The sequence below is a fragment of the Lygodium microphyllum genome, chromosome 4 (assembly GCF_053477565.2).
Source record: "Lygodium microphyllum isolate KBCC chromosome 4, Lygodium_microphyllum_v1.1.10, whole genome shotgun sequence".
Classification (NCBI taxonomy): domain Eukaryota; kingdom Viridiplantae; phylum Streptophyta; class Polypodiopsida; order Schizaeales; family Lygodiaceae; genus Lygodium; species Lygodium microphyllum.
In genome coordinates this window covers 104,950,741-104,970,788 of record NC_141138.1, presented here as the reverse complement: position 1 = coordinate 104,970,788, position 20,048 = coordinate 104,950,741, and the positions used below count along the sequence as shown (strand labels likewise).

At 43.3% G+C, this 20,048-nt stretch overlaps 1 protein-coding gene across 2 annotated transcripts in view; it reads left to right on the top strand.

Annotated features, from left to right (window-relative positions):
* Positions 1-6,259: 6,259 nt before the first annotated feature.
* Positions 6,260-20,048, top strand: part of LOC148037429 (putative folate-biopterin transporter 6) — a 71,985-nt gene continuing 58,196 nt past the window's right edge. For both annotated transcript variants that reach the window (XM_087676353.1, XM_087676354.1), the window contains exons 1-2: positions 6,260-6,534; positions 14,118-14,447. In XM_087676353.1, the coding sequence (XP_087532479.1) occupies positions 14,118-14,447 (330 nt within the window). In that variant the 5' untranslated portion in view covers positions 6,260-6,534. The remainder of the gene's footprint in view (positions 6,535-14,117; positions 14,448-20,048) is intronic.

Here is a 20,048-nt window from a genome sequence, read left to right as displayed (position 1 = left end):
ATCTTAATCTCTCAATTTAGCCACTTGCTGAGCTTAATCCATTGTTGAAGAGATTCAAGATTGCATACAAGCATCATACCTCTTCCCGAATTTCATTGTAATGGCTGACATTAACCCTCTAGCTTGTCTTATGATCTTGGATGAATATTAGCCTATGATCTTGGATGAATATTAGCCATTGTAAATTGGGTAAGAAGCAACCAGTGAGTCACTGGACTGCCAAGGTAACCCCTACCCCACCCTTCATCATTCCTTGAATCTCATGAAAAGGCCCGATGTCTTCTTTCCAATGCATCTCATGCTGATTGCTAATTAAAAATGTCTGCCATGTATACTCCGGTTGAGGAAAAAGGCCAATGCCAGGTGAGGTGGTAAGACAAAAGAGAGGTGACCCTCCCTTACTACTTAAGACCCTGAAGGGGTGCATAACCCGGCTTGGGGGGAACTTTGCCCACCTCCCGGTGATCCGGAGCCCAATACTTGTTTGCAAGTGCAGGTACTTCCATGAGCCCCACTTCCCTGCCCCAATGATCCCTCTTGGATACCCCACAATGCTAATGGCACTCATGTATGCCACTTGAAGTACATGCAGTCAATGGAGATGTATGGCAGTGAATGTACTTATGCATGAATAGCAGAGTTGATGGGTATGCAATGATGCTCAGGATTATGTTCAATATGCTCAAGATGCTATTGATGTGGTAGATCAGGCCCCTTGATCTATGCTCTATCCATGTAAGACATTGGTACTAAGGGACATGCAGTGTTTTTGGTCATAGTCCTACAGGACTGTCACAAAGATCCCATTGCAAAAAATTCTATCCTGAATCTGGGGGTGAACCCTATGAGATCGGGGAACCCTCTCATACGCATGATGAGCCCCTATTGAATTCCCCCGTCCCCACCATGCCGGCAACATTCACTTGAGGCCTTCTCCCACCTTGGGTCGAATTTCACTGGCTCTACCTAGGAGCCCCCATGCACCACATATGAATCAGCCCCATCAAGGACAATATGGTACAAATGGCTAGCCTGGCAATCATGGATAGCATGGCTATAATGGACAACATGGGCTGAATGCACCGCAAGGGATGTATGGACAGCAGGGCATGTATGGCTACCACGGGATGCATGGACAACAAGGATTTCATGGGCAGCATGGCCCCTATGATCTGCATGACAAGGTCCCCCTCACCATCTGACCTGGAAGAATGGACGTCCAAGTTGGAGTCCTACTTCAACATCTACCCCTGCACTGATGATCAAAAAATACTTTTTTCTTCTCTCCATTTGGAAGGTTTTGCCTACACTTGGTGGCGCTATATCAACCAGGAGAATCAACAGTTCATTGATTGAGAAGATTTCAAAATGCATATGGTCCAAGTTTTTGTGTCCCCTGTGGAAAAAGAACGGTTGGCAAGACAATGGTACACTCTTGACCAATGTAACCTCACTGTACATGACTACACCAATCAGTTCATGAGCTTGACCATGTATGTGGAAAGCATTAGTGATGATGCTAAATTGCACAAGTACATCTATGGATTGGAATCGAGTCTATTGGCTGATGTCATGGCCCAAAAACCCACTACACTGTTTGATGCAATTGAACTAACTAAGAGATATGCAAGAAAGTACCATAAGAATGAGCATTTTCAGCAAGGTGTTGGACCTCCCCGCATCTCTTCACGATCAGCCCCATACGGAGGTAGTTTTTAAGGCTCTTCTATGCCTAATAACAACCCCAAAGTATCCACTTACCCCACCTTCCATGGCACTTTTGGGACAGCATTGGGCTCTATTGCTGAAAATAGGTATGCTAAAAATAATCAGTCCACTACATCACCTTCCCATGGATCCAGTAGTCAACGGCTCATCTCCCCAGATGTTGTGAAGGAACGGAAAGAAAATGGCCTATGCTTTAAATGTGGAGATAAGTACACTGCTGATCATGCCTCCAAATGCCCGTACAAGACAGCTAAGGTCAAAGTTCATAGCATGTATGTCATGGAAGATTGGCACAATGAGAAGGATGACCTAGCCATTGATCAGACTGAGCCCATGGAGGATGTTGATCATGAGCAGTTCTATGGCTTGAAGGATGGGTTTCCCTTTGACCCGGGCGGTGCTCCCTCACAGATACTTGATTTAACATCCCACCCACCTCCCACTTTCCTTTGCTCGATCTCCTTGGATGCTTGGACGGGTTCCCGCAGCCCCAGTACCCTTCGCATTCAAGGCAGTATCAATGGGAAGCATGTTTTTATCCTTATGGGTAGTGGAAGCACTCACAGTTTTGTCAATAAATCAGCCATTGATCGGTTGAGATGTATCCCTATGGCATTACACCACCCCTTGAAGGTCCAAGTAGCAAACGGAGAAGAAGAAATCAGCACGCATGTTTGTCCCGCAGTTCCCTTATACTTGGCTGAAAATTATGTGGTACTGGTTGATCCGATTGCCCTAGATATGGGCCCCATTGATGTTGTCTTGGGCTGTGATTGAATGAAACAATTGGGGAAATTTGCTATGGACTTCTCTCAGCTTTACATGGAGTTTATGATGCATGGACAACCCATCCACCTAAAGGGAGTTCGAGATCATGTTGATTTTCAGCTCATTACACCAAAGCAACTCAAACAGGAGTTTAAGAAATGCTCACAAATCTTTGTTTTGCAATTAAATAAGGACACTTTTGATCAGCCCTTCGCAGTATCACATGACTCTGCCTTGCAGGCCTTACTTGAGGAATACAATGATTTATTTCAAATGCCTACATCCCTCTCTCCCAAGAGACAAGCGGACCACCCACTTGACCTAGAGCCCCATTCCAAGCCAGTGAAGAAACCCCCATATAGACTCTCCAAGTGTGAGCATGAAGAGGTTGTAAAGCAAATCAAGGAGTTGTTGGAGATGGGTTTCATTAAATCGAGTTCTTCCCCCTATGCATCCCTTGTCCTCCTAGTCAAAAAGAAAGATGGCTCCTTTCGCATGTGCATTGACTACAGAGATTTGAACAAAATTACAGTGAAGAACCGCTACCCCATCCCACGGATTGATGATTTGCTGGATGAGTTAAAAGGGGCATGCTTTTTCACTAAGATTGACTTACACTTTGGCTACCATCAGATCCGTATGCAGGCAGGAGATGATGTCAAAACGACCTTCAGGATTGATTATGGACTTTACCATTTTCTTGTGATGCCTTTTGGGTTGACTAACGCCCCTGCCACCTTTCAAAGCCTCATGAACAAAATTCTACAACCCTTTCTGTTCAAGTTCGTGCTTGTTTTTTTTAATGACATCCTCATTTACAGCAAGTCATCTATGGAGCACTTGACACACGTTCGAAGGGTGTTTGACATATTGAGAGAGCATCGACTCTTTTGCTAAGGAGAGCAAATGCATATTTATGCAGACATCTGTGGAGTACTTGGGACACATTGTGAGCAAAAATGGTATACAGGCTGACCCGAAAAAGGTGCAATGTGTTAAGGATTGGCCCAGTCCTTCCATCACCACTTCCTTGCATGGCTTCCTTGGTCTCTCTTCATTCTACAGACACTTCATTAAGCACTATGCCACCATTGCAGCACCTTTGACTAATTGCTTGAAAAAAGAGTCATTCTCTTGGGATGCCATTGCCGATCATAGCTTCAAATAGTTAAAGGAAATGCTTACTTCGCCCCATCTTTGTTTGCCCTGACTTCTCTAAGCTATTTACCATTCATTGTGATGCCAGTGATCGGGATATTGGTGCGGTCTTGTTGCAAGAGCATGGTGTGATTGCATTTGAAAGCTGCAAGCTTGATGAGAAGGAGATATAAATGAATGTATATGACCAAGAGATGTTGGCCATCCTCCATGCCATCATGAAATGGCACCACTATTTGTATGGTAGCCGCTTCCAAGTAAAAAGCGATCACTGAGTCCTCCAATACTTCTTGACTCAGTCTACTTTGATCCCTAAGCAAAGGCGATGGGTGGCAATCTTACAAAGCTATGATTTCGACATCTCACACATACGGGGCAAGGATAATATTGTGGTTGATTCTCTCTCTTTCAAATGTGGGCATGGAGAGTGTCATCTATCTTAGAATTACACAGTGATTGGGTTGAAGAGCTCCAAGAGGCTTACTTGTTAGATAATCATTTCCGCCATATATTTCAAAAATTATAGCATGGGGTTATGGCTGAAAACTCCCAATATCAGGGCAAGCATGGCCTTATTTGGTCCCATGGCAAGATTGTCATCCCACACACTTCCCCCTTCACGTAGAAGATCATGGAAGAAATGCATTCTTGCCCCACTGCCAGTCACTTGGGTGTTTTCAAAACATATGACAGGATTACCAAGAGCTTTCATCGGAAAGGCTTATGGAGGGACACCAAGGACTTTGTGACCAAATGTGTTCCATGCCAATAGAATAAGGATAGTACACTCAGGCCCGTTGGCCTCTTGCAACCTCTCCCTATTCCTGAAGGGAAATGGACTCACATTACAATGGACTTTATCACTGGCCTTTCTGTGACCAAGAAAGGGTGGAACAGTATCTATGTGGTAGTTGATTGCCTCACCAAAGCTACCCACTTTATCCCCACTAAGGTCCAATATATCGCCTCTCAGGTGGCCACTCAGTTTATGGAAAATGTCTTCAAGTTGCATGGCTTATCACAAAGTCATAATACATGATCGGGATGCAAAGTTTATGAGCAACTTCTGGCAGACAGTTTTCACCTCCATGGTTACCAAGCTTGCTCCATCAACTACATACCACCCTCAAACTGATGGCCAAACTGAGAGAGTGAACAAATGGCTTGAGACATATTTGAGGCACTTTTGCCATGATGTACGGCACAGTTGGGATACGTGGCTTCACTTGGCTGAGTTTGCATATAATAACTCCACACACTCTAGCATTGGAGTTTCCCTTTTGAGGCCTTATATGGGTATAAGGTTCCCCTTCCTACAGTCTTGTTTACTGATAAGATTAATCCTCAAAGTCAAGTTGAATTGGATCGCATGCAAGCTTTACTTCAGCAATACAAAATGAATCTTCAGAAGGCCCAAACACACATGAAACTCTATGCTGATGAAAAATGAAGGCACTAGGAATTCTAAGAGGGGGAATTGGTCCTTTTGAAAATGCCTAAGTCCCGCTACTCCACTCTTAAAGAGGGCAGCCGGTAACAAGCTAGCCCATCGCTTCTATGGCCCATACCAAATCCTGAAGAGAGTTGGTGACTTGGCCTACCGCTTAGAACTCTCCCCTACTACCAAAATCCACATTGTGTTTCATGTTAGTCAGCTGAAACCCTTTGTAGGCTCCTCAGTGGGCTATGTGGAAGAACTTCCCCCCATAGATAAAGAGAGCATCACTCAATATGTTCCTGAAGCAATCATTGGGTAGCAAGATAAGCACTTATGATCCCGATCCATCAAAGAATACCTCATCAAATGGCAAGGCCTACCCTTAGAAGAAGCCTCTTGGTGCCCAGCAACCATCCTCATTGAATTTTTCTACCTCCATGAATCCCAACGACTGGAAGACTAGCCGGTCATGCCCCAAATTGCCCACTTTTCGCCTGCAGAGACTGCACACTGTTTTAGAGCAATTTTGTACTTACTCAAATCACATGCATATGCATTCTACATAAGCTGAAAGTACTTGTCATAAGCTCCGTTTTGATATATAGTACGCCCTATTTGGAGCAACCTATCAAAAGTTATGACCTGTTTACTTCAGCAGACCGATTTAGGACTGCATGTTGTCCCTAATCTCTCCACACCTAATCTTCATTGTCAAAGGGCTCTGAGTAGTACTCTGTAACCCTCCCTTAGCCCACCCATCACTCCCTTTTATTTCTTATTGTTTTTGAGGGCAAAACCTTTCGCGTGGGGATGGATTGTAACAAGCGGGATACACACCGACTAGGGTTTAGACATCCCGTCACACTGATCGGGGTATTTAAGGTGTAAGAGCCCCAGATTAGGGCAATCAGTTATTATCAAGATCACACTCTTCACCTTTATCTCCAGCTTCCATGGCTTCCTTCTTTTTTCTCTTCTCTTTCATTACAATGACGTCCATGTCCACGCTCAGTTCCAAAAAGTGCATGCCCACATTCTGAGTGGGGGTTATTGGCCGTCCATCACTTGGTGTGTAACCAGCCTAAGTACATAGACTTAGGTGTGGCGTGGCTCTTAAAAAACACTCTATTATTGGCCCTATAGTGGATGAATAGATGACGAATAGTCTCAACTTCGTGGGAACATCTAGGAGACAACGAAAAGGAATTTGACCAAGTGGATCACAAGGACATGGGAGCAACACCGCCATGGACGTAGCAAGCGGGCTTCGGCGGGGTCAAAACGTCTACTTGCGCCTGGACTAGCCTTAGACTGTATCGTTCCCAGGTTCACCGCAGGAGCAAATCTCTGTTATGCCATCGATACGAGCAGGCCTCCGATCGTCTCGAGCTCCAGGTCACTGCAGGAGCGAGCCTTGATCTTCTCATCGATATGATCGTCAGGTATAAGCGCTCCTGTTTTTGTGTGTGTGTGTGTGTGTGTGTTCCCATCGATCAAGTCTCTCTTGTATTACGAGATCATTGAAGCTCAATTCTTGCCTAGTTCTCAGACACGATGGCAGCGGGCTTTGGTAGGCATTCCTGTGAGCTCGATCTGCACCTGCAGATTTCCCGATGCTTTCAAACCCAAACAGAGTAGCTCAACAGTAGAAGATTTGCACCCTCATAGGCGTCTCACACGATTGCATGAAGTAGCTGAGCTTTCGTTTTCTTATGTAAAATGGAGCTGCCCCTTAGGATTATACTGTGGGTAGTTGATTTTTCATGTGAATATACAAGGAGGGCGAGGTGCAGAGGAAGTCGTTATATATACTGTAACATCATACAAAGAGTTCTTTTGAGTCGGCAAACCACAGATTAACCAAATAACACGTCGTGGGAGATTAGGGAAGGCCAGGCTGACTGATAAATCGATCTGGGTACAATGGGTTAGTATGGCTGGAAAGTCAATGTTGCCATTTGTGTATATATGAGTGACTAAGCCCAACGTCTGTCTGTAGCGGGAGTGAGGGAGACAAAGAGAGACTATTTCTGCTGCACAGCAACGCATGCTTTCGTGTGTGTATAAGCACAAATAGTGTGTTACAAGAGAGAAAATGTCCATTGACTTGTAGGCATGCGACTAAAGACTCCCCTCCTTAGCGTGAATTAACTGCAAAGAGGTAAAGCATGGATATATGATGGACACAGGCAAGCTTGCATTCCATTTCAAGCGCTGCCTAACCTGTTTTACACACATCAGCCTCAAGGGCTTCCTGTGGAAGCGCTCTTGGACTGCTTCATCTCATCGCAGTCAAGCCACAAAGTTGGCTCAGGCTGTATTGTTGGCCTGCCACTGCCGCTCCAACTTAATCAAGGTGGCTGGACCAGCCTGTCCTGAGCTTGTTGGCTCTTTCTTTCTCATGCTCCTGCACATTACTGGCTTTAAGAATGGATCTGCTTCTCGAGTGCTTTGACTTGGATTTAGGGACCTTCTTGTCCTCATACAAGAATGAGCAGTGTATCCTTTGCTTGGAGGCAAATGCACCATCTGCAAGGTAGATTTATATTTGGGGCTGTTTTGTCTTTGCTGACAAGCTCCTATTGCCTCTGAATTCTTCTCAGGCTCAAAGCCTAAGCTCTAAATACAGACACTCTGAAGGATTAGATCTCCATGGAGACCACTTTAGCTTAATCTTCTTCAACCTTGATTAATTGCAGTCACTGGAACAGACAACTTTCACCAATTATACCAGAGTGAGGAAAATCTTCAGGTTTCCCCTGGCCCCCTCTCCCTTCCCCACTTTCTCCACTTTCCTCCTGCTTTTCTTTATGCAATGACCTGGAAGGAGTTGCTATGCTACTAAATTTGGAGCAAACTGCATTTTTTGCAACTCGGGGATTCAAATGATCTATCCTAATTTGTGCAAGTTGCAACCTGCACCACCTTGAAACTGTGATGAAGCTCTAGCTCTGGTTTGACTGCAAGAAGACTGAGCAAACAACTATCACCGTACTAGCAAAAGATGGCTTTACAAACTGTGATATATGTCGACACAGGGCTGAGCTGCAAAGACCCAAGATTCAATTGTCAAATGCAGAACTGAACTAAAAGCATAGCCTTGGCTGCACCCGTTGGTACAACTGCATGCAGATAAGATGCTGTTTGCGACTGCCATGCTACCATGATGCTGTTTAACACTGATGCGATGCTGTCCACCTTCAAAAGACAGGACGGAGATGTAAAACAAAAGCATATGAACACATACACTGAGCAGCTAAAAACAGCTGAGGACTCTGCCTAGTTAGGCAAGCTTCTCCACTATGCAGATACACAAGCTGGGCTGCAAGCAATTGCAGGACAGACATGACAGGGTGACAAGCATGCACAAAGTAATGGTAATATGAAACACCAAATAATAACACATAGCCAATGGGTGAAAATGGATGCCTCATAAAACAGACAAACATGCACTTATAGTTGTGTAAACTTGTGAGTATGCCAATAAACTAGAAGTGTTCGTTGTGCCACCTTACAGAGGCTTTATAGAGAGGACCCAAAATTTAACTAAGCTTAAAGCTTAAGGCTTCAGCCTTTGCAAGGACTGGACTAGATGACACTTGACTTTACTCAATGGAATCTCATGGTAATAGTTGCCTGTTAAGGTGGCAAGCTTACCATGAAATAGTAGCAAGTTTGGCAGATTCAACTTTGGCATGGGAGTCCCAAATTCAGCCTTAAATGTGTATCCAAATTTTGTCATCCAAGAGATAAAATCTTTTTGGGGCTGTTTTCGTGGAATCAAATCACACCGAAATGCATGATAATAGTTCTGTAACTAAGGCCTTTAATTTTACTTGCTCAGTACATGTTAGTTGGGACATGCCAAATCAGCCTCAGAAGTGTGCTGGCCAAATGATGTAGGTGTGCCTGGAACATGATCTCAGGAGGGGGCTCTAATGCTCATTAGGAATGCGAGGGCACAACACCAAGTCAGCAATCCACCGTGATATGAAGAAGAAGAAGAATGTAATGGAGAGGAAATTGAAGTTGAAACAGAAGCATCTCAGCTGGAAGAGCTACGAGGAACGACAACTGCCGTGGTAACTTACATGATGCCCAAAGCTCAAACTTGGGAGATGACGCACAATCTCCCTCTCCATGCTGATCAAGAAGGCGAAGGTGTAACCACTAAGGCATGGACCTTCACCTAATCAAGATTTGTAGAATCTTGCAATGCTAGTCTTGGACAGAAATACAAAACCCAGCATGCAAGTACTAGAGGAGAAACCAGAACTTGTGTACTAGTGCTTCATATTGTGATGGTGTTGGTGCTAAGCTAAAGATAGGTGAATCTAAGAGAGTTTGCATATTGGAAGAAGAAGTATTAAAAGGAAGTCTAAAATATGAGGATGCATGGAAGAAGAATGAAGAGGGCTAAAGGACTTAGCCTATAGAAGGACTAGCCTAGTTTAACCTATCTTAGCATACAAAGAGCTAACAGAACATTAGTCTAAGATCTAGCTAGACTGGCCTAGAGAAAGACTAGCCTAACTCAGCCTAAAGGAAATTAGCTTGACTAGCCTAGGGATGCTAAGGGTAGCTTGGATCCTAAGAGTCTAGCCCTAAAGGAGGATGAGAGCCAAATGAGTCAAATGAACCATAAGCACTAGTGTAGGTGGAGGTCCAAGATCCATAATACCAATGGCAAGCTAGTGATGAACCTTGAAACTAGGGGTTGGAGAAATTGTGCTACTACCTTAGAAAGGACCGTGTCTCAACCGCCATGGAGTGGCACTACCATTGTCAGATGCGGTGAGGCTAGTTTGGAAGAAGGTGAAGGTTTAGATGTAGGTAAGGTGCTGTTGGTTTTTGAATGACAATTGCCATCAAGATGGCTGGATATATGGCAAAAGGTGCGATACCTATTCTTTTCTCGCACGAGTTGACAAGCATGTTTGTTTCTAAGTGGTTCCTTACCACTCTTGTTTCCCTTTAGTTTGGCAAGTGGATCATCATCATGGGAGTGGGTCCTTGCTTCCGAGCAATTGGGGAGGGTGGTGTTGTATGTGAGAGGGTGATTCCCACTACAATAGCACCAAGGGTCAAAGTGTGATGCACTTGCGAGTAATGGAGAGGTGCATTATGCATGGATGGCATTCCTGACAACAAAGCATTTGGATGCAAAGTGGTACACACTTGGGGATCGTAAAGTTGAGGTAAAGAAGTCCCAAAACCTATATGAGGATGGAAATTAGCTTTGCGACAAGATGAGATAACCTATTGTGGGTCTAAAGAAAGGCTTTGAATTTAATGTGCCAGAATCTAAACGAGTGAAAGAAGAGGGAGGGATGGGTGCGAATTGAGATGCAAGGCACCAAACTAGTTTGGATCTCCATGGTGACTTGTAGCTAGCTCTTGCATAACAATAGGAGCAACATAGGCAAAATTGGTTTTATGAAATTCAAATGGATTACATGAACTTGCTAGTGGGCTTGCTTGAGATGAAAACTTTGAATTGTGAATCGTTACCAAGATGGTTTGTTCTTTGCCAACTGAGAGGTGACCATCCTCCCCAATTGGTTGCCACAACCGGATGCACTTTGTAAAGAATAAATATGTGATGGTACCTAGATGATGAGGAAGAAGAAGAGGCTGTGCTATCCTTCGCATTGAGAGAATAATGTTGCCTTAGGGCCTTCAATGAAGGAGAGACCTCCTACTTTGACACTTTAGGTTCCCAAGATGAAGGTGTTTCGAGACATCATGAGTGAGATGCATGTTGCTCGTGCAAACCTATCTTCTCACAATAATCGCATAGGATACTCTTTTGAAGAGCACTGCCTTTAATACCATGTGAGGATACACTAGGATTTGCAGAGAAAACATAGAGAGTTTATGAACACAAGTAACACTTCGTGAACTCAGACAATAACATAAAATGAAGAAGAGAAGGAAGAATGAATGCTGTAATGAAGAATATTTAATGAGGGTAGAGATACAATTGAGTGTGTTCAAGGAGCAAAGGCTGTCCAACAGCCGTAGTCTCTCGGTGAGCGAGGGTGTTGTCCTCCATGACAGTTCCGAGTGCGACAAACCACAAAAGTAATATCTTTGGAGCTGTCTCATGCAGTCGGGCCATGCTAGATGATAAGGATCAGCTGTGAGAGATGTGATCAACACCAAAAATGCAGGCTAGAAGAACCAAACACGAGGGAACGGCACAGGGCAGAACTACTAGGCAGTAGGGTGACAGCCAGAACCTGAAAACACAGGGACCAATGTACCTCTAGGTCAGTGGTTTGCAGCTCCAGGGGCTGGCGGCAGCAGGCTGCTGGAAACACAGCTGGCAAAATGGCTTGACAGCAGGGCAGGACCAGACAGCAGGGGGGCACCACTAGAATGAGGGCAGCGCAAGGGTGGCAGCTCCTCTAGCAGGTGGCAACAGCTGGTTCAACACAGTGAAGAGGAGATATGATGATGAGAGAGGAGAGGTGGCACTGATGTGGAAAGAAGGGATGAAGTGGCAGTGCAACTGAGTTCCCCTTTTATAGAATATTCTAGCCAGTTGTCCTGCTAAAAAGTCCAGAGTCCCATTTTAAATAAATGCCTTTTGAGACTGTTTTAAGAGGCAGAAAAATGCCAGAAAAATATGATAATTGTTATGCTACCCCATTGTGTGGAAGTTCCCCCCCCCCAACCCATTTTCGGTTCTAGTGGCTACCACGGCCCATATCTCCTCAATTCACTCCATTGAGAGCCCGAGATTCTTTCCCATCCTTGCCTCACCCTAAGCCTCCTCTTATCCCACCCTCTTCTACTCAGGTTCAAGAAGACACCTCTAGGTAATCTTTGGCTTCTACTCCTTCTGAGCTCTAGATACATCCTTTGGCACAATTGGCAGTACTTCCTTCACCATTAGACACCTCAGAGCTTGTGATCCATGAGTTGGAGTCCCTCTCTCTCTTCGAAGGGGATATAGAAGAGATCCTTTTCCTTTGCCCTAAGAGGGGGCATCTCCTTCTTCAGCTTTAGAGCGGGCTCCTACTCCTGTTTCAGAGGGGGACCCTAGTACTCTCGAAGTTCTTTACCCACCATCTTTTACCTTCGAGGAGTGGCTCTTTTTTGAGCAGTCCTTTCCTCTCCTTCTACTCAATGTCTAAAGGATCTATCTTTGATCTGGGCCCTTGGATTTTTAGTAGCGACTTTGTGAGTAGGCCTTCATATTCCTTCCAGCTTGGTGTAATGGAGCTAGCGGCTTCTCACCCAAGGTTGTGTTTTAGGTTCTACTACTCATTCAGTCTCTTCACTCTCTTCACAAGTCTCCTTTTAGGTGGCATTCTTGGACTACAGGGTGGCTCTTATTCTCTTCACCTCACTCCTCTTTTTATGCTCCTTTTTGGGCATGAGAGGGGGTTTTTGAGAAACCACATCATTCAATATAGTTTCTCTTCTTCATTCCCATTTTTGGTTTCAAGTTCTAGCCCCAAAAAGGTTTTCTAAGACCTTCCTAGAGCGTCAGAGCACCGTTTGAGAGACTTCAGTGGGTGAGAGTCGAGACTCTTTGTGCTTATATATATGGCACCTCCCATTCATTCTTCACCACTTCACGCCACACTTCTATTCATGAGACCTTTGTCTCCTCTCTCTCTCTCTCCTCTCCTTCAACTATCTCCACCCTCCTTTCTTGCTGTCAGGCGCTTGTTCCCTTCACCCATAGGACTGTGTTTATGATAGCAGTGGCTTTCTCCTTAGCTGGCGATCTTCCTACATAGTGGGCGATAGCACTCCTTGTGTTGGGTTCTGACAGTCAGCGATAGCTTCTTCTCCTCTAGGCGGCTTCATCAGTTTGTGTTTGATTATTTGGGCGGCTCCTCCATCACGTGGTGAGAGAGAACCAACCCCTGCACCTTGTGTTTGGCAATCAGGAGCCTCCACTGATTTGTGTTTGCTGCATTTGGGATCTCCTTCGCTGTTGGCAACCTTCTCCTCCACGAAGCATTAGCATCAAAGGTTGCTACATATGCGTTTTCAGCTTCTGACTCCTCCTTCACCTCTAGTGTCACTCCCAAGCAGCTGGCGTCAGTCATTAGGTTTGCGTTTGCAGACTCAGAGGCTCCTCACCCTTCGATGGCAGTCTTCCTGCTCGAGCCGTAGCGCTTGTAGACTTAGAAGCTTCTTTGGTAGTCTCCCTAGCCTGTCCACTTGCCTACCCTTACAGGTGCTGATCATATTATCACTTTTATGTTGGAAAATTGGTCTTGTTCTTGTGTGCTTAAGGATGCATACCCATCACTGCAATTTGTAGTAGCATACATCCTTACAAGAGTATTCCGAGCCTCACCGAAATGGGAAGCCAGAACTACACGATTATTATAAGTAGGCCAATATTGCCAAAACAGATACAGTTGTCAGTGGTATGGCTTGTAATGCTTGCTGTTGCCAGTGGATTAGGGCAAAGGGCCAAAGCTATCTGTCAATCTCAGTATTTTCCTGTAGTATATTTAAAGCACTAGGCATTGCCAGTTCAAAGCAATGGATATTGCCAAAAGCAGCTGTCTGGGATTGCGCATCTGAAGCTAATTATCTTTCTGTGTCATTTATATATCAGCATTTTAGTCTAGTTCTTATGTTTGTCTATTCTTTGTGACTGATTCATGTTTTGCACTGTGCTTATTTTACACACATATGCTGCAATGTTGGTTTCAAGTTTTGTCAGAAGTGCCTAGGAGGTTCCTTGACAACAACAAAGTGTTTAGGGAACACTTGATATGCCTGCAATACTATCCCAACCGAATTGTTGAAATTGTATATCGATTAGATTCTCAAGGCTGGGTGATAGACCATTGCGAGGTAATCAACTAAGATAGATGGACAATGGCTCACTTGAGAAATCTGCATGAAACAAAAATTTCTCATGCTTAACAATGATATGTTTCAGTGAAAACTGCATATTTTCTGAGTGTAGGCTGAAATTTTTTAAACTTGGAAGCTGTGTCATTTGATTATATTTGGAACACCTATGACTTGGTTATGGCTTTTGCAGATGGATATGTCACAAGATTTAGAAGGAGAGGGTGATCTACTTTTGAAACATGATGAATCAATAATTGAAAGCAACATCTTAGCTGGTGTACAAAGAACAGAGCCTAAGGGAAATTCACAAAGGGAGGATAGAAATACCCTAAATATCCCAAAACAGTTCTATCTATGGTTGAAAGCGTTGAAAGAAGCTTTTGGAGCACCTTTTTTAGCTGTAATCATTATTGTATATGGAATAAGCCAGGGTTATGTTGGGACAGTGAGGGGTCTAGCAACCAACTACTACTGGAAGGATGTGCTGAAGTTGCAACCAGCTTCAACACAGGCATTTCAGGTATGCAACTTAAAGGGCTGAAAACATATTTAATTCCACTTTCATCTTAAAGAGCTGAAAACAAATATAGTTCCAGTTCTTTTTGGGCACCACTGATGCTTTTCATTCTAATCAGTGATGTACAACTAGCACAAAGTATAGTCAGACATGGTGATATTGGGGATATATGGATACCTACCTGTACTGGAGTAGCGCATTCTTGTTTGATTGTTTTTATAATTGTATTTGAGTGCTGAATGAGGGTAAGGAAGATACTCTGAAGGATATTTTTCAGCCAATGGATGTGTAATTATTACAGAAATAGTGGGCCATTATATATGATGCTTGGAGCCTGCTCTGCAAAGACTATGAGAGGAATTGTTCAGTATTGCTGAATTATTTCCAAAAAGACCCAGTCCATCACCATAGAAGACACCTTGTTCTTTAAGAATTAGATTAGATGCGGCTCAAATTTGACAAAGCTCATCTAAGAAGTTTGCAGCTATCTGCTGACAAGGATATTAGGTTCATTGTCAAAATTAGAGTTTCTTGTTAGTGGATGTCAAAGGCAAAAGTTCTAATAAGTTATATTGGTCAGGTACTACATGGTGCTTGGTGATAGTTTCGGGCTCAAGTATTTAATTAGCCTTTAAACGTCTGTGGTAACATTAGGAACTAGATATTAATTAATCAATTAATACTAGTTTAGGCTCTAATTAATACTCAGATTCACTTGGGAGCCAAAACGGCCTAGCCAATTTGATTGTGGATGGGCACATTTAATTCTCTAGGCATGGACAAGGGTAAAATTAATTTAAATAGCTGAAAAATCCATTTGGAAAGCTACAAAGTGGAAAAATTTCCCATGCAATGAGGGGAAAGGTTGTTGGAGGGTCATTCCAACCATTTTGGAGCAGAGAGAGACAGCCACAGCAGGTTGCCTGCTGATTCAAGGCATTTCCAGCCATCAGGAGGTAGTCCAAGACCTAGCGATCTCATCAAGACGGTGCTTGCTTGCTCTAATGATTTTTCTTTTAGTGCTTTATCATCATTAAATCAAACTCAACATTCACATTTCAATTCCCTTTTATTCTACCAATTTCACAAAATCTTTTTGCCACATACACAGATTCATCTCTTCCACAATTCACTACCCTAGGGGTATTACACCAGTTGGCATGTACTCCATAAGTCACTCCTAAGAGGACGACTTGAGTTAGGAAACTTGAGCTATCCAATGTCGACCGTTTTATCAAGCATGGTGCAAGGTATGTATGGTTCAAATTTTGCAAGTCCTTTCATTCCTCCTTTTGAAACGTAGGTAATGGGTACAAGTAATCATGAAGGTCTAAACCCATACTGGTATGTAAATGCAAGAAGAGGCGAGTAAAGAAAGAGATTAGGTAATACCTCTGCAACTCATGCTTACTCTAATGATTCTGCTTTTGGTGATTCATCATCATTAACTCAAACTCAACACTCACATATCAATTCCCTTCCATTCCACCAATTTTACAAAATTCTTCTATTGCATACACATTCATCTCTCCCATACTTCACTACACTAGGGGTATCACACCAGTTGGCATATACCCCATAAGTCACATTCCTATCTCTTATCTGGGCAGGTTTGGTGTAATAGTGGTGGGAGCTCCACTCTTAAAGCAAGTATCAATGGGGACCTACATGCAAGTGTATTCCACCCATGCATATCAAGCCCTACCAAACTCTCCTATTTCACAGGTGGCCACATAGTTTGCCAACATGTCAATACCTAGTGGGCCAACCTATACTATTTTAGCACATGCACCACACACTTGAAGTCAATACCTCCATGGCTCTCACTTGAAGTAGTTTACTCTTGGAAGAGCAAAAGTGCCATAGCTATAGTTGAGTTGATGCAAGGTCTTATGCTTGAGTTTTACGTACAACTTTAGTACTTTGATCTTGCTTCCAAGTATCGGGTATACCTAGTCGATCACTATTCAGCTTGCAATCGTATCAGATAAATGAACCTTGACCACAAACTCCAAGAGATTAAAATTACTAAGAGGGATGGTTTTATTGCCTAGTTGATTGAGTGTCAATATATACTTGTGGAATTTGTCACAAGTGGCCTACCAAAGTTAGTAATGATCAAGTCACTTTGTTTATGTACAATTTGCCACCTAAATATCTTAATTTTATGCAACAAGTCATCTTAGAGTTCCAATTACCTATTTTCTATAGTTTGAATGTCAATCCATGCATTTTGTGTGGTTATTTGATTAAGTTTATAAGAAAACCTATCTTCCATATTTAGAAGGGGCTATTTAAAGGGTTTTTTCGGCTTCTACCACACAAAAGGGGAAACAACGGGTGAAAAGAACAACATCAAGATCGAGACGAATAGTGGGGAGCAAAGTAACTCTCCTCTAGGATTGAAATTGTCTTGACAAAATATCCCCAAGTAGAATAGCTACTATTAGGATTGCCAAAAGTTTGGTCCTTGTAATGAGAATTGCCATTCAAAGACCAAGGGCAGTCCACCCAAGACTTGACCTCTTCCCAACTAGGGAATTTGAGTACATTAGTAGAATGCACTTTTGTGCCTCCACATCCAAGAGGGGGTCATTCTCTAGTAGGGTAAGTGCATTGAATAGTGGAGATCCATTGGCCATATGGCTTTAATACCATCTGCTCAACTTACCCTTGTTACACCCAAGGGGTTATTGAATTGGTTCACGAATCCTACCTTGGGCTTTGGTCCTCACGTGCTCCTTGTCTCCCTTGAGGATAGATTGGATGTGCCCTACTCTTCTCTTTTTGAGTTGCCACCTACATCTACTTCACAACTTGAAGCTAGTGAGTTCACTTTTCATGAGACCCTCTTGTCTAGTGGATCGTGGAGCCTCCTCCCTTTCTAGGTTCACATGTTTGTGATATTGTCCGCTACCCCACCATTCTTCTCATTAGAAGGCCTAGCTCTAGTGTATCTATATTTTTCCACAACTTATTTAGCTTGCTTCCTTGTTGTTGGGAGTGAGAATCCTTTTTATATGTTATCTTCAAAACAAAACACACCCATAAAAACACCTAAAATTACTTTCATTAAAGTTGAGATATGTGTGTTCTATGGTCTCATATGGTACTTCTGCTCATTCTGCTTTTGTTTTGGAACTAACCCTTACAAGAGCTACTGTTTTGATCGTAGCGGAAACTTGGATTGTTCGATGCTTTCTATCTGGGTTGTCCCTCTTCAGTTGGGCTTCACACTTTGGAATTCTATGGAGTCTTTTTCTCTTGAGGCCGAGTTATCGCCTTCCTTGAAGCTACCATGGAGGCCATTCATCATAGGTTTTTAGTTGGACACATATCTCACTTTTCTTCTTTGGGTGCTTTTCCTTTCCGCCTTCGAGATCGACAAAGGGGGTGCTTACTTATCCTTCCAATGTGTGATGGTGAGAGGGGAAGCTCTTCTTTCTTCTCTTTGGTGCTCACTAGATCTTTGTCACATTGTATTGATTTGTTTAAACCTTTGTATCATCATCTGTTTGCATCTTGATGATTAATGCTTTGTAAAAGGTTGCTTGGGCAAGTGAACAATTCCCCCTATGAGGGCATTGTTGCATAAGTGTTCTATTAGAGCATAGCTCTTTGTGTTCTCCCTTGCATAAATTCATGCATCGGCATTGTGTTTTCATGAATGGAACACTTTGGTGAGGGGAAAACCTATATTTGCAAGCACTTCCAGGGATGAATTTTTTTTGCATTTGTGCATATTACCTTTTACTTCATCATAGAGTGGTTGGCCTTGGATCCACCATATTTGCGGCATCTTCTATTGCAGAGTATTATGGCAACACACAACATATACTTCTTCCATTTTTCTTTGTTACTTGACACCGCTGGAGGTGGCTGTGTATGCAGTGTCTATTTTGTGAAGTGATGTGTAAGCTAGCGATCCCTTTTTCCATGGGCACAAATTTAAACAAAAAAGGAAAAGACAATCAAAGCGGTTTTATATTGCCTTTGTAGGTTGTGCTAGGCCATTGGGCAGCTGATGAGTACCTTTTATCCGATGCCTTGGTCTCTCTAGAACGGCCCTTTGGAACCCCAAGGGAAGATAACCATCTCCTTTGCAGTCTTGGTAGGTTCTTGGGTAGTTGATGTGCACCAATGATTGATGCCCTGGCTGCTTTTGGGTGGGAGCTCTTTCGGTTAAACTAGGTGAGCTACACTTGCAATCCTATTAGCAGTTTAGCCAGCTCATGAGTAAGTCTGCGCATGTATGGTTTTGGGCTGGGCATTGTAGATATTTTAGGTATTCTTTATTGTCCTTTTTTTGATGGTTTTGGCCATTTATTGCTGGCTGAATGGTACATGATGTTGGCTGACCTGATGTTTTTAAATGGCATTATTTTATCCGTATTTATTTGGGGCTTCCTCCTCCTTAGGTCATTCATCACTCGTAGATTCCCGGTGTACGTCCTTGTTGGAGAGAGGGAGTAGGTGCCAATGCCCACGTAGCTAGTGACTCACGGTTGTATGCGACTGTCTTGTGTTTGGTATATGAATTCCATTTCCCGAGCATATCTCTTTCTCCCTTTCTAGTGTTCTTTTGTTTTCTTTTGTTTTCTCTTTTCTTGTGTTGTGCAATCTATTACAGCAGTCTTCTACGCTTTTGTTGCTGCACCCACTTCTAACATGGTATCAGACATCTATGCTTGGGCCCTAGGTGCTGTTTTCTACTGTGGACAGTCTGCCCTCACAATTTTCTGGTGCTGATCAGCCTTATTCTGTTTGCCGCAGTTTGGGTGACCAGTTTTTGGGTATTTTCTGCTTGTTTTCAGCCTTCAACCTTCTCTGTTGTCATGCTGCAGTATGATTTTCGATTTTCTGCAATATTTTAATGCTTAATGGCTGCATTTAATATTCCTGCATTTGCTTTTCTGCATTTAATACCTGTATAGGCTGGGGGATAGTGATTTCAGCCTTCTGATAGTGTTTTTTGATTGTTTTTACCCTGATTATCTCAGATTTTGCAGCTGTTTACTGATCCGCTCCTCCTGACACTATGTGAACTTATACTCAGTTCAGTCTGTGTTGTGTTTGATTGTACTCTCTCTATTCTTTATCTTCTCTTCCTATCCTCTCCAGATGGCTCCTGCCTACTGCTCTACTAATGAAAAAACTTCATGGCCCTAATTATTTAACATGGAGTGCTGTTATGAAAGCATGGTTTGTGTAGAAGCGATTATGGTACGTGGTTTTTGGAGCTATTGAGTGGCCTCAGCCCGCACTTCTCTTCCAGATGATTGGGACCAGGACAACCATGAGGGAGTTGTGCTTACATGGGATTTTGATGATGTGCGTGTGTATTCTGCTCTTCTCCAATGTATCTCTCTTTTTTTTGCAAGTAAAATGTGGCCGATTATATTACTCGAAAAATTGATTACAACGGAGTGCTCATGCTTAACAGACTAATTGGAGCTGATGAAAGTCACAAATACATAATGTATACAAGCCTTTCAAGGCAGTCTAGGGGGGGATGGGGGCAAGAAGCCATGGAGGGGAGGTGTATTGCCATTTGGGGTTGCCTGCCTGCATCATGAAAAACAGGTCCTGGCCGCTCCAAGTGCG